At 41.6% G+C, this 15,446-nt stretch overlaps 1 protein-coding gene across 1 annotated transcript in view; it reads right to left on the bottom strand.

Moving 5' to 3' along the window:
• FNDC1 (fibronectin type III domain containing 1) overlaps nucleotides 1–15,446 on the bottom strand; it is an 81,453-nt gene that overhangs the window by 23,311 nt on the left and 42,696 nt on the right. Inside the window, exons 7-12 of the mRNA XM_075036052.1 lie at nucleotides 13,864–14,052; nucleotides 10,695–13,067; nucleotides 8,793–8,908; nucleotides 6,877–6,988; nucleotides 5,536–5,916; nucleotides 744–809 (exon numbers count right to left, since the gene is read on the bottom strand). Coding sequence (XP_074892153.1) covers nucleotides 744–809; nucleotides 5,536–5,916; nucleotides 6,877–6,988; nucleotides 8,793–8,908; nucleotides 10,695–13,067; nucleotides 13,864–14,052 — 3,237 coding nt within the window. The remainder of the gene's footprint in view (nucleotides 1–743; nucleotides 810–5,535; nucleotides 5,917–6,876; nucleotides 6,989–8,792; nucleotides 8,909–10,694; nucleotides 13,068–13,863; nucleotides 14,053–15,446) is intronic.

Below are 15,446 nucleotides of genomic sequence, written 5' to 3'. Positions count from 1 at the left end.
AAGTGAATGCTAGTTCCAGTAACTGAGGATTTGCATTCCCTATGCAAACGTATAATTAAATGCTGAGACTTGAGGCTTCCTCTTCAGCTAAGTTTTGTGTGTCCTGGATTATAATATCAAGATGGCATGAATATAACTCTGCAAAAATCTTTCCCTCTTCTCCTTTTATCTGATTTCAAATCTCTTTGATTTAAATTCCACATGAATTCAGCAGATTCATTATTTTATATGTAGGTGACCTCATTCAGTATGAGCATGTTTTATAGTCTAAATGCAGACTACACATCAAAAAAAGACAAAAAAATATATTCACAGTGCTGTGGAGTGCTAAAAACTCACTAAGGTATTTCAAGTTTCCAGGGTTCAGACATTATTTGGATTTTCTATTTTAGAAGAGTTCATTGACTTTGGGCTGGAGTTAGAAGTTGTACCAGAGAAAGTAAATCTAGGCTTGAAGCGGTGACTTTATGACCAAGCCCTGAACATTATTTATTTCCACAATAGGTTCCTGTTAGATTGCAGGACCGATAGAAAGGGGCTTTCATGTTCAGAAACAGTTGCCTTTGCACCCTTGCTCTTCACATGTGACATGGGACTCTGGAAAGCTTTTCCAGCTCACCACTGCTTGCTTAAGCTCCCATTCACCAACCTGCCCCCTCGAACCCAATTCCAAAGAAAGAAGACAGGGAAAAAATCAATCCCAAACATGCCACATGCAATAGACTTTTACAGTTAAACAGTACCATCATCATATATCACATATGCCTCTGGAGTTGCTGTCACATCTGAATCCAGTCCTGAGAACGTATCTATTGAAGGAGAAAGAAAAAAATACTATAAGAATTCAATGGTCTCATCCCTACCTTCCTAGTAAAACACTTCTGGAATAAAGTTTAAAACAAAAATCTTTAGCCAGTTGACTCGGAAAGAAATAAAATAATTGCCTAGTTTACAGATAACACAGTGACAGTCCGCTCTGCATATTTAGAATAACAGATGAGTAGCTAACTGCAGTAGCCAGGAGTTTTGATGGGGGAAAATGGGTTCAGGGCTGCTGCTCAAAACTGAGAGTAACGCCCCGGGCCGCAGCAGCTCTGGAACAAAGGTAGGCTGCCAGCAACCACGTAACACTCAGGTCAGGATTTGACAACATTTTATAGTCTCAGGAGCAGCAAGTGTGAGAAATTTATATGCAAAAAAACCAACCAAGAAATTCAGATAAACTGAAAACTTCTTTTCAAATATTTTTGCAGGGGAATAAAAATCAAACAACCCACAGAGCCATGATATTTACAGACTGTGTCTATGCTAGCAAGTAATGCAGCCCAAAAGAAATGGATCTGTAGAATGAAGTAATTGGTGATGGATTTTCCAGGGTTTTACTTTGCACTAACTCTAGTCTGATCCAGTGGACTGAATGCCCATTACAGATTGGGGCACATACGTGTCCATCCTGAAGCACTGCCTCTGCTTTAGTTTCATCCAACAGGAATTCAGTTTGTGCACACCGAGATTGCTCCACGATGCAAATGAAAGCATAGAAAGAAGAGATGATTGTGAGGTGCACACCAAAAACACTCTCCTGATCCACCCCAAACACCAATGCAAATGCACCCGCAGACTTCTGAGATGCCTATCCCTACATATTATCTCAGTATCTCTGCAGGTCATGTATCCAGCACCAGATAACATCAACCATCAAGTACCTCATCTTGTGAATCCTGGAGGCTTCCCTGCACACTCTGAGAAAGGCATTTCTCCATGTTATTCAGGGAAGCCAAAGAGTACACAAAGCTCAGATTAGCCATGAAAAGCAATGCAAACAAAGCAAAAGCATTGTGCTGGAACCCACTGCAGGTACAATCAGATGTCTTCAGTGAAATGCTGGGGCTGGGGAGAGGCCAGTGTGTGAACAAAGACAAGACAAAGACAGCTTTGACCTCAGGATACTACACAAAAACTATGTTCCCGTAACATTTGATATAAAGCAACAACGTTATTTTCACTAAACCAGTAATATGAACAATGCAAAATTTCAACTGCCAATGTCCAATAGTTCACAAATATACTCTGAATGATACCTTTTCATTTTGAAGGGGTTTTTTTATTTAGAACCAACAATTACTGTACAAGACTGATTTTTTTTCTTCTACAATAAATTTCTTTTGAATACAAAGTAGGGATTTTAATGCCAAAATAAGCTTTGAAAACACAGGAAATGGGTTAATTCTTGTCAGACTTTCATATAGCAAAATCTGACATTTTCTCATGGTAGATTTCTGCAGCCATTCTTCAGGAGATCATCCACTTGGAAGCCACTTGACTCCTCTAAAGGTAATCAGTGACAAAGTAGATCCTTTGCTGAATTTTGCAGATCTTCTTACCACAGTTGGCCAGCATCAACCAACGTCTATGACGTATGTGCTTACCTTTGACTACATCCAAGCAAACAAGAGGCTCAGATATGCAGAAATTTGAAGTCCTTCACAGGCAGATTTCAACTCCTTCACACCTATTAGCTAGTCAGCCTTTGGCCTATGTACAATCCAGCAAAAACAAATTTTATTTTCTATTTTTGTACTTGTTCAGTCTCTTCTACTTCACTGTCTGTGCTTCTTTAGCATTAGCTGTGGCATGGTGACGATAGGGGTACTTCCCAAAAGACCTTATAATCTTCTGTATGTACACCAGCTGCAGTTCTCCAGCTTGCTCCATCATCCTTCGCTGCAGCTCTTCAGTGAACCCTGCCTGTACCAAATGAGGCTAAGTCTTGCTATGACCGCTCGCCATAGTCTTTTGGCATCTGTAAGGACAGCAGACTGCGCAACCATCACTTGATTTTATCACTTGTAACATGTGGTTAAGACTCCACCTTTTTTTTCCTTGTGAGTTAATGAAAAAAGTTTAGCTGATTTCACTGACAAATCATGCTTGTGTGGCCAAACTCCTTCTTGAAAGTTAAAGACTGCTGAATCTAGTGAAATGTTGACAAAAAATTCTGCTGGGTTGAGCAAAAATCCTGCCAGAGAGTAAATGAATTTGCCAAAGCCTAAGTAGAACATTTGGCGGTGGGTTTTGGCGCTTGCAGCCCCCGTCTGTTTGTGAGTAAAGCACTTAGCAACAAATATCAAGCTTTGGCAGAAAAAATATTTCATTAAATGATCTGGCGTATTTTCCAGACTCAGATTAAAGGGAAAGACAACATAAAAATATGATTTGGAAACAGTCAAGGGAAAACTGCATTAAATGTTTTGATGGCTCAAGTAGTAGTTGTTTAAGCCTCTTGAAATAGACACTGCACTTGTTAAACAGAATCAGCCATCATTAAATAAATACCACAAAGATCCTTTCTTTTCAAGCAAGTTCCTCTGTGGAACAGGCAGGTTGTTTTGCTGTGTTTGTCAACTGTTGAGGCAGGTCACCAGTATGAAAAAAAAAAAAAAATCAATCAAGAAAATCCTAATGATTGCTCTTCAGAGAAACTTTCATAATTGCCAGGTAGGGACTAATATTGCTTAAGCTATATAGCAGGTAAGAAGGAGAAATCCAGCACCATCTTGTCCTTTCAGTCTCCCACTGTGATGCATTTGCAGACATACTGTTGAAATGCCAGACAGTTTAGGAATGACTTAAGGGCCATTCCCATTGAACATGCAGCCTGTGTAAAAATCTAGTTTTCATTCATGCCTCTAACAAAGTTCAAGGATTCAGCAAGCCCATCTGGTAGAAAGCAAAAAACCCAAGCAGAATGTTTTTAAATATTCATAAAATCACATGAAAATTCCCCAGCCCACAACTCCGCTAAAAATAATACTGCAAAGCTTTTTGTTGTTCAGCTTCTGGAGCCCACGCTCAGATTAACCCCAGACATATTTCATGAACTGTTGCTGTTCTTGTAATATGTATTCTCAGAAGAGGTCCTTCAGGTCTCAAATAGCACAGGCCAAAGAGAGGAAGCATTACAGTATATAAGCAACATTTAATGTAAGCAAAAGGAACCGGTGGGAGTGGGAGGGACTTCAACTCTATCAAAAATCATGGTCCCCTTTAGGCAACTTTGAAAATACCGGGGTGACCATATTTAACAATATTTGTAATACTTTTGTAAATACAATTAAGAGCAATGAAAGCACCAAAGGGAAAATCAAAAATCTTCAAAGAAATATTTAATGATGATGGTCATTTTTATATACATATGTTTGTGTGTGTACACATCCATGCATATGTACATATGCATGCACACTTCTATAAATACACTGTCAAACACGGGGCTAATTGTTAGATAAATATTAACACTATAAATCATTGTAATTCCACCTGTATAAGGCACTAACATCTCTGACTCATTACTTACCCAGGGTAGCTGGCAAGGGAATTTTCAGTCTTCTGCTTCTGAGATCCTTTCCAAAGATGCCATCCTTAGACTCAATGGGAGTTGCTGAAGCCACATCTTTCCATATCTCTGCACTCTTCAAAGCGATAGTTCAGCTTCCTAGGCCATGGTTACATGACCTACTTGTAAATCTACTTTGGCTTCAGAGATACAGGTGTATGGGGGAAAGGTAAGGGTATTTCATTACCCATTAAAACTGGCTACTGCAGTTGGCAGATGTCTGACTGTCAACCTGTTGTTTAGGTTATGGCCATGCTGCTACTGCCCATTTTCAGGCTGAGTTGGGGATTACCTACAAACGGAAAGGATAACGACTACCATGGGGCTCCCTGATCTGGTTTTGCAAAGTAAGCAGCTAACTGGTTTGCAATGCAACATTCAGGGGATGAAAGGGTAAAATATGGTAGGAACAGGCTCAACGCCCAAGGACTCTAGTGCATTTATATTCATTTACTTTGGATTTCAGTTTGGCACCACATCCTAAGCTTGTACAACTGCAACAGAGAAATAATGACATGCACCGACACTGTTTTATATTTTCAGATGAGAAAGAAATTCGTGTACAACTCTCTGTCTTATTGTGCAGAGCCAGGGCTGTCCTTCCCCAGCTTCATCCGTGCTGTGCTACATTCCTGCTAGACAACCTCTATCTCCGAGGGCTGGCAAGAAAACAAGAATCCAATTTTGCAAAAGCTGGTTCCACCATGGCTCAAAAGAGAGACTTTTCAGAATTTATTGTAAGAAATGAACACAAAATAGACAAAATGTATATGGCCTTCAGGTCCTTCCCAGGCCTGAACTGGAGTGAGGACTTCTTTATATGTGAGTGCTTTAACCACAAAACTGCTGCCTATACTTGTGCTCATGTGTGTGAATATATATGACAAGGCTGGATTCAGCACAAGAATTTTGCTGAAATCAACATATTTCCAAGAAAAACTTCAGCTTTGGGGAAAGTTGACATTTTCCAGTGAAAAACTCTTTAACGCCCAAACCCTTCTTCAGCTGCTCTAATCTCAGCTCCTACCTTATCACACAGACCAAAATCTTCAGAGGCAGATTCTTTCCCGCTTTACATTTGCCTAACTGTGTTGTACAAACAGCACAACCGAAAAAGTTCAAACACCACAAAAGGAAGTTACCTTCTGCATTGCACTCTGGCAGGCCATCGAACCCCAACAGCAAGTTGCCCTCGTCATCGTACTGTCCATAGGTGCCTGGAGGACAGGTGGGGGGTGGTTTCTCAGTGGGTGGTACAGTGGTGGTTGGTTCAGGAGTGGTGGTGGTAGTTGTAGCAACAGTTGTTGTAGTGGTTGTAGTAGTTGTTGTGGTAGTTGTTGGGGGTATGGTTGTAGTAGTAGTTGAAGGAGTGGTTGTTTTCTTAATCATTTCAAGACCAATCAGAGGTTTCCCTCCAAGGCTTATTATTGGTTTATCCTGTGCACTTGCTACAGGTTTACTAAATCTGCCATGTCCAAACAAAGGTAATCCATCAGGACTCACCATTGGGGCACCCTTTTCATCTAGGAGAGAAGAACAAAACCAAAAAATCTCACCATTAATCCATTTCAGGCTTGTATCATGGTATTTATTAACAGTAGACAGCACAAGCACTGAGAGTGTGATTACAGCCTCCTGTAACTAAGCTGACAAGGAAGGTTGTTATCTAGGAAAGAGCCATGGCCAAGGAAGCTGGAAAATGGTTCAGAAGAACCTCAGACAAAGCACAATGGTGTTCACTTTTATCAGCTGTTTGAAAAACACTTCTTGGGAAGACTGCAGCGAGGTTTCACTTCAGAATCACAATACACAGACAGTGTCTGCATTTAATCTAAGTCAGTCTCATAACTGTCGATGAAAGGTATGATGAATCCATATTCTGCTCTCTAATGTCAAACATGTGCAAGGAAAAACTGGAATGAGCTGGTGAGATGCTGTCACTGCAGATAAACTTTTGTGCCAAATTCTGGATACTGCAAATATTCATGCTAACCAGTTTAACAGCAGGCACTGAATTTGCATTCAAGAGATCTAGACAGGTGGATTGATACGCAAACAGCAGTGTTTTCACAGATCACACACAGGTGGATTTTTACTATTTGTGGTCAGTTTCAGAAGAAAAATAAAAAAATTGCATAGATATGACTGGTACAGTGCTAGTGGTAGGGAATAATTATTTCTATGTATACAAAGATATAAACAAGTATCGATCCTTATTCTGGCTTAGTTCTGCAGTCCCTTCTAATGCTCGTACAAGTGGCATGGACTTGGGTGATTCTTGCTGCCTCGTCCTCTGGAGCCCCACAGGATGCCCCAGGTCCTGCTATGTGCTGACTTCCTGATGGAGACCTGGGGTACAAGCAAGTTCAAATGGCTGGCATGGGACCTGGGGGTGCCTGAAGCTTTCTACAGCTCAAAGACTCATACACCATGTGCACAAAAACTGTAGATTTTTTTTCTGTAAGAAGGAAGCTGTCACTTACCAACAATTGTACGTCCATCCCCTCCTAATTTCACTCGGAGAGGGTTGCCTTGGGAATCTTGGAGGTATTTTCCTTCAACATTTAACACTAGCCCTCGGTCAAGATCTACAATCTAAAAGCAATAGATGGACTCAAGTTTAGCTAACACAAGAGGAGGTGAAATGAAATTTCACAGCAACAGACATCCTGGGGAAATTCACATGCTAAGTCTGATGTTCAGGGATAGCTACAACACCCACAGACTTTTAAAAGCAAGTCACTTATTGTATAATAATCACTGAAAAATCACTACTGAAGAAAGCAAATCCCCATGAGCTGGGCTCCAGAGTTGCACAACAACCATACGTGTATCGCCTACTGTAGCTCTCTTGTGCAAAGGAGCAACTCCCTTGATTTTCTTGGGCTGTGCAACTTCTGAGGTGGATTCCTGTAATACTGATTTCAGCATGACCCTGAGCCCTTTTGAAGACAGGATTTAAAAGTATGTCTACTACTAAAAAAAAAAAAAAAAAAAAAAAAAAAGGAAAAATTAAACTAGTTAATTTAGGTTGAAACAGCAGTGAAAACAAAGTAGCTAAGATTTTAATTGGTGTAGGAGACTGAAGAAAAGCCTCTGTCTCATAAAACAAATCTGTCCAAGAGCTTAGATTGAATTCAAGAGGTAACTGCAGTTAAAATCCAGTCCTTGTTGCTATTTCAACCCAAAATAGCTGAATTGTATGCTGTTTTAACCTGAGGTAACAGACACTGAGCCACAGAACACAAAAATGCAAAAGGTGTTAAGTGCTGGGAGGAAACTGGGCAGAGGACGTGAGCAGCAGTTCCAGGTTGGTAAGACAGACTTACATTTGGTGCTGGGGAAAAGACTGTAGCAGGAGGGACAGTAGATCATGAGATCAGTCTCTGGAGCCCTCCAGGCCCCAGATGTTGACACAGATGCTCTTGTGTCACCTTTACAAGGTGTTCATCCTGCTGGCAGCAATGCCCTCCTGTCGTGGGGCAGAGAGAGATGCCCCATGGCCTCCCGAGGACCTTTCTAGCCCACTTTCTGAAGTCTATTTAAAGGGCTTTGGGTATGCTTTTCAAGATGCTTCCCTTGAATGCGACACAATTGATGCACCTTTTTATACTCCTCGAATGCAAATCTAAGATTGAAGTGGCCATAAAATAAATGTCTTTATGTGTCATACTGTGTGTGCGCAGCATTACTGATGCCAGGGAGGCTGGTCATAGTCTCCTACTGCTCAGCATTTGGGCAAACACACAGGAAACACCAGTTCCTTCCTTGTGCTGGTTGGTTATAAACTCACTGGAAAGGATTTTAAGACAAGGTCTGGGCATGTAGGCACCTAGTGGGGCTTTCCTATCAATGGCATCTGAACTTTTCTGAAAATACCACTGGAAACATGTCTGTACGAATGGCAAAAGGCTTACAGATACCTACCTATGTGCATTTAAAGCAGTGACACTTATGGAGCAACTTTACATTTCGGTACTCTTGCTCATGAGCTTCTCCTTGGAGTGTGAGTCTGGGAGAAGCATTGCTGAACACGTCTTTCACAGCAGCTATCCCGGGCAGTCCCCACTCACACTGCACAGCAGACAAGCCCTGAGTCACTGGGGAGCGTAAGTCCCACTGACTTTGAGGAAAAAATGTTTCACTAAATTTATGGGAGCAATGCTATAGTTGAAAATGGAAGCCATCAAGCTTTAAATCAGACATTTAAAATGTTCAAATAATGAAATGCAGAATTTGTCATTAGATTTTAATGGAACAGTGGAAACTAGGTCAGCAAGTATAACCTCACTTTACAGCTTCATTGACTGAGGGCACTGTTATCCTTTCTTTTCTTAATGAAAATGTAAGTACAATAAAAGGCCAAAACATCTTGAATTTGGAGAGAAGGTCACCCTACCCACTTTGTTCCTTGAGGGCCATTGATTACTCTCTGTCCACTTGGTTTTCCATTATTACCAGGTATTATTTTTCCATTTCCATTTTTCGTTGTAAGATTAGGTCTGCCATTGTAACCTGAAACAGAGAAGAAAACACACTATTCTGAAGAAAGCTGTTCAACCTACAAACCACATTTTCAAATGCAAAGAAATGCATTTTCTGGACATAAACGAGAGCAGAGAGAGCCCTCACCACACTTGGCAAACCAGGCATTTAATTTCTGCTTGGAGCAACTGTTGTGACACTGTCAGATCCCCGCAGCTGACACAAGCAACTGAAATGGTTTCTCCTGAAGAGGTTAAACACTCATGGTTTGTTTCTACCGTGTTTATTAGGTCTCTTTATTCCTTCTTGGTTTTTTAAGAAAGCAGGGCAACATTTCTAGATGGCAATACAGCCATTAAAATGTTTGTGATCTTTGTAAACACTTGAGGAGTGGGGTTAGGGAAGAAACCCTTGTTAAACACAACCACTTGTTCAGTCCTACCCTCATATGAAACTGTAGTGACGAACTGAAAGGAGAGAGGATGAGAATTACCTTTTTTTTTTTTAACCTGTAAAAGGAAGGACTTTCCTTCTCTAGCTGAAAAAACAGTGCTATACAGAGGCACACTCAGCTCAGAAGTGGAAAAGCGGTGGCACTGAGCTGTGGGCTGTCCAGCTCAGAGAGGGCAGCAAATTTCACATCCCAGCCCAGACACTTGCCTCCAGAAAAATATATATGAAAATACATACATATATTAACTGAAGAAAAAAAATTCCATATATATATTAACTGAACATTCCTCAGCTATTAACTTCCCAATTGCATGGCTAGCAGTAAGCTGGTATACAATCTCCATAGAGAAATCTATTATTCTTTCATGCTATGCATCTCATCCTCCACGGTATTATTTAAGGTCCACTCCCATCTTAAAGCTCTGCGAGCTTGTGGACCTCTACACAACACTGCGTCTTGACTAATGCATAGCAAATACAATAGCCCAGCTGCATGGTCCTCACTGTACAACACTGAGGCTGCATTGAACAAAACATTATTAACTACCTATAGCATGGAAGGTATTTACTAAAACACTCATGTGACTCAGTACTATTTTGGATGTCCATGCATTGGAGGGAGAAAAAAATATTTCTACCTAGCAAAGTCACCAAGACTGTCTGGGATTCTCCATAGGTAACATGGGGAATCGATAGGTGACACATCTTGACGTATAGTGGACCCTCTGTTCCACCACCCAGGGTCAGCAGATATTCTGCCAGAAAGCAAGCCTCACATTTGGGGTAAATCACAGCCATAAAGGTATTAGAGGGCCTGACTGATGTGAGCAGTACTCAAGAGGAATGTGCAACCCTGAGCTGTCACTTAGAAAAAAAGAGGAAAGTGGCTTAAAAATGAATTAAAGAAAACATAGAATGCCAGGACAGCATGAGGAAACATCTTTTTGCCTACGTGTGGGCAAGGTAGCACTATATAACCTACAAAAGCCTTTTAGTTATCCACACGATGAAGAGCAATATACCTGAGAGGCTGTCATATTCTCAGTACAAATGTGTTTTCAGTGAGCATTCGGTGAAGTCATTGCTCAATAAAGAACATAGCCCTTCTTCCAATTTAGTACCTAACTGTCATCTCCTCATGGGATCCTGTGCTGACCAGACCACAGGAGCAAAGGCCTGGGGCACCACATTACATTGATTAGGCAATGTCCTCAAGAACCGGGCTCCCTGAGAACCACCAAAATAAAAAGTAATACATTATACTAAATAACTGAACCTGCACTCTGATAGAAGACTTTTCATCTAACTGCTGATCTTAGGAAAAACACAATTCAGTGGCATTACTACAACAAAGACAAGATACCTTGTCTATAAGGAGGTCTAACAAATTGCCGTTGGGAAGGGCTCCGTAGCCTGGAGTTCAATAGCCGCTGGCGAGGGGACAAAGTAGAAGAAGAAACTGTTGGAGAAATAGTGTGTGTGGTGGTAGATGCAGAAGAATGTGGCCAGACAAAGCTCGGTTTAGATGGAGTATGCTTGTTAGAGAACTGAGTAATCTGTGATGCTATGGCAGAGCTTCCTGGTGATTCGGGAGAAGATATTTTTAATATCGGAGTTTTTTCCTTCTCTTCCTCTTCAGAGCTTACTTTGTGAGGTAGAAGAGTGTCCATGGATTTCCTTTTATTGCTAGTAGTGTCATCATATGCGTTTTTGTTACCTCTAGAAACAGAAGGGGACCATTTTGCTGCCAAAGATGTGGGTTTCTGTTCCACTTCTTTCTGATCATATTCACTGTAATAATCATCCTCTTCATTAGAAACCGACTGACGAGATTTAGATGAAGAGGAGGAAGGAACTTTTTGAGGATGTTCAGCTTTGGACATTTTTGAGGGCAACAAGCCATATTTTTTCTCTGTTTGGGACACTGTTCTTGTAGCGACCCTTGAGTGAGTAGGTAATGAAGGACGAGATTGTCTCAAAGAAGTGGATGACAACCTTGGATGATACTGGTTGTCTTTTCCTGTATCACTGGTAGAACTGGAGTCTGGCTGAGTAAGTTTTGGTTTGTTGGAAGGTACCTGAGAACCTGGCTTCTGTTGCTTTGATAGAGATGGATTTGAGCCTCCCTGAGAGAAAGATGCAGGTAATCCCCTAGAAGAGGACACCTCTTTAGGAAACACAGAGCGGCTACTTGCTCTGTCACTGCCTTCTGTTACATCCTCATCATCATCTTCCTGCAATTCTTCGTTACTCTGGGATGAGATGGGAGACGGGAGGCGCCGGCCCCTTGAATGCAGTAAGGAAGGACTGGTTTGTGCCCTCTGTGGAGGCTCTGAGTGGGAGGTCTTCTCCAATGGAAGATGAGAGGGGAACATCTTTTTAGGCAAAGATACACTTGGTTTTGATCGAGCAAGCACTTCTTTTACCTCTTGGCTGTCCTGCTCTTCAGGCTTACGTTTGGAAAGAGAAGACTGCAAAAGAGAATGCTTTTTTGGGGCAGCTACTCGACTTTGTTGTTCTTCTGAGTCAGAGTGGGGTGACTTTTCACTGTGTGTCTCTCTGAGGTGAGAATCAGAATTGACCTGAGAATTTCTTCTCTTGGAATAGACTGCTGAAGAAGACTGCCTGGAAGACGGTAGAGAAGGAAATAAGGGGTTTGTATCTTTTGAGTCCTCCCTATAATTCTTATCAACGTCCTTTCCGTCAGATTTGGTACTGGTGGAAGGGCGAGAGTGAGGTGATGTGTGACCAGCAACAGCAGACCTCGATGAGACTGCCACCGCAGCTAATTTTGAATCCTTCCATGTGCGAGAACTAGAGCCTGAGGGAAGCCTTGTCTGCTGTGATCTAGAACTGGGCCGTCCTGCTCTGTCCTTTGCTTCTTCGCTGTCAAACTCGTTATGGCTACCATGAGCATGGGAATCTGCTGATTTGGAAGAGGGTTGATGTGAATGATGTAGAGAGCCAGACCTACTGGGATGGCTTGGGACAACCTCATGAGAGATAGCAGACTGCTGATTTGATGGTGAACCCAGGCGACTAGACTCTGAAGTTTCAGAAGACACTTTCACCAGCATGGGATCTGGCTTTCCTTCCACATTACCCGCAAGATCATTATTTTTGGCAGGCAGCGGATAGGAAGAGGTTTTAGAAGGCACATTAGTGTTGCTTTGCCTCAGTTGCTTTGTTTCATTATCTGTGTATTTAGGAACAGACGAGGCAGAAGAGTGTTGTACTGATGATGGTAACGAAGCTGGTGGCTCATGTTTCTCTGTGCTCGTCTGCCGTAACACATCTGATGTATGGGTTCGAACAGAGGTCCTCCCTGAGGCAAGGACAGGGTGGACTGGCCGACTAAGGGGTAAGGGTCTAACATTCCTCCTCTGATCCTGGGCTTTTGGTGGTGTCGTTGGAGCTTCTTGGGAAGAATCTTGATCATCTGTCACCTCAGTGGATTGTAGATCAGGCTTCAGCTCTCCTGTCTTTCTAGAGGGTAGCTGAGATTTACTTAGGACCCCTCGAGTCAAGATTTTATTCTTATATTCGGAAAGAAGACTCTTTTTATCACTAACATTAGGTGAACGAACAGACGACTGCTTAGAGGAAAGCGATGGCTGGACTTTTGAAGAAACAGAAGAAGTTTGAGAAGGAGATGAGCCAGCATTCCCAGGTTTTTTAGCCTCTGAATTATCTTCAATATTTGTTTGTTGCTGACCAGCTGAATCCTCATGCACAGCTGGGGGGAAAAAAAAAGTGTTTATTCACAACAATAGAAGCAGCACAAAAAAATGACCAAGAGAAGAAACCAGCCAGGTAGCAAGAACAAAACAACTTATAAGAATATGAGACAATAATTACTGTTGTATTAACCAGCCTGTGCAGTCCAGCTGAGTAAGTTTTGGTTTGTAGGAAGGTACCTGTGTGGAATTATTGGGTAAAACTTAGAGCAATTAAAATCAAATATCTAAAAGCAGGGACTGCAACATCCTATCTGTGGTACCAAATTCTCAGCAGAGCTTAGTCATGTTGATGGCATGGTGCTGCCATCTGAGGCTGTGGCCCACATTTTTAGTTAACTCAGCAGATCTTCTGTCCCCACAACAGCATCTTTTTGGCAAGAAGCAAACGCAGGGTGTAGTATCTGAGTAAGCCACTCTAAGTGACTTTCAAGAGTGGGAGTTGTCCAGAATAGCGCAACCAAAGAAAGACCCAAAGCATTGCATTCTTTGGCCTTTGGATAACAAAAGCACATAGTTTTTTCATGCAGGAAATAGAGTAAGGTATGCATTTATTTAAGATGTTAAAATGTCCATAAAATGACCTTTTACATGCTGCAGAGTGACCAACGCTTACCTGCAAGCATCTCTTTGGACAATATAGTGATGAAAAGAGCTTACAGAAACAGTATTAAGGAAGTAAAATCCCATGGGTTAGATGGAGTACAGAGGAAGCTAAGTCAGTAAGAATTAATGTAACTGGGACCAAGGCAAGAATGGGCTGACTGTGCAATCAGTGCATAGCTTGGTGCTCACCTGCTGGGATGGCGACACTGAAGGCTTTAGACTGAGGACCTGGTCCCTTCCTGTTTGCTGCACGAATTTTGAAAATATAGCGCTCCCCGGCCTGCAGACCATCTATTATGGCTGATGTTGTAGCTCCAGAGTAGGTGATGGACTTTGCTCCAAATGGCTTGAGAGCCGGGGCGTATGAAAGAATGTATTCTGAAATGATTTGGCAGACGGTTGGAAGGAGGAAACTGAAAACAGTCCTGTTTCCAGCGGACAGACTGTATGGGTAGGATGAATTAGAACGTGCATTACTAAAATTAATACACTAGCAATGCACGCCGAGTCAACAGCTGGAGTATAAAGACATGAGAGAGAGAGATATACATATATACGTAGGTAAGTTGAACATTTGTCCATCTTAACAGACAAAACCAAATCACATCAATGACCTAATGACTGAGAATATGTTAGCTATACCTTTGTAAAAACACATAAGCAACAATGCCCATCAGAGTGAAGTGTCACCAAGAGGAGCCAGACGACAGCCGTGTGCACTTCCAGAGAAGGTGTGGGGTCCATGAGAAAGTTACAGCACCAACTACTGCGTGGTTTAGTGTGCTGCACCAGGAGACCTTTTTTTGTTTCTGGACACCAACTAATAAAGGGAAAAAAATTAGTCCTCTGAAAAAAATCAACTGCCCTAGATCAGAAATAACAGAGGAAACCTACAAAGAGAAAATGCACTGGAGGCAGAAAACATGTATGAACATTGCCAGGAAAATACACACTGTCCTACTATTTCTGGAAATCTAGTCTGAAAGACTGTGCAAATGCTAGGTAGTGGGGATCACTATGATCAGAACACCTGTGTTGTTACGGCTGATGAACCATGAGCAGATTTTAGACTTCCCAAGAGAAAGAGAATTTTGAGCTTACTGATTCGCTACCACGATATTTGCAATCAACAACACATGATCCAGAGAATATTCTTCCAAAACATAACTTGCTCACAATGGTGGACAACACACAATTGCATTGCTGACTGTAGCTATGTCCACAGCAAATAAGAATCTTTAAAAATTTTCCTTTTTCACAGAAATTATTTGGAAGAAGAACAAATGGTATATTCACATAATTATTGTTCAAGACATTATCATTAAAATCAGGTGACATTATTCATTACTATTAATTACTTTCTTATCCTACATTTCCTTGACACAGCTATAATTGCACTGTACTTTAAGACTCTAGTCATGCAAAAGCAGCTCTGCTAGTCCACTGCGGTGAAACTCTACCAGCTCCAAAAGCCATATACTCATTCCTCAGCAGTGCTGCAGCCTGAGGGGCATCCCATGAAAACACCAAAGCACTCACTTTAATCTTCGAAACAATATTACTGCAGTCAAATATAAGCGTTTCCAGCTGAGTCTTTGCTTAGGAGAGGTTTTAGCTGTAATCTACAGGCCAGTAGGTAAAATTCATGCCTGGGTGATTGAAGTTCTTATTCAGAAAAGATACTTCTACCAGGAAATAACAGCACTGCGTATTGCCAAATGGTAGCAATAGCACTCCTGTCCAACAAAATCAAAATCTGACACAGTGCGCTT

The sequence above is a fragment of the Buteo buteo genome, chromosome 9 (assembly GCF_964188355.1).
Source record: "Buteo buteo chromosome 9, bButBut1.hap1.1, whole genome shotgun sequence".
Lineage (NCBI taxonomy): Eukaryota > Metazoa > Chordata > Aves > Accipitriformes > Accipitridae > Buteo > Buteo buteo.
Note: the sequence above shows the minus strand (reverse complement) of the source record. Positions and strands in the feature narration are given on the sequence as shown.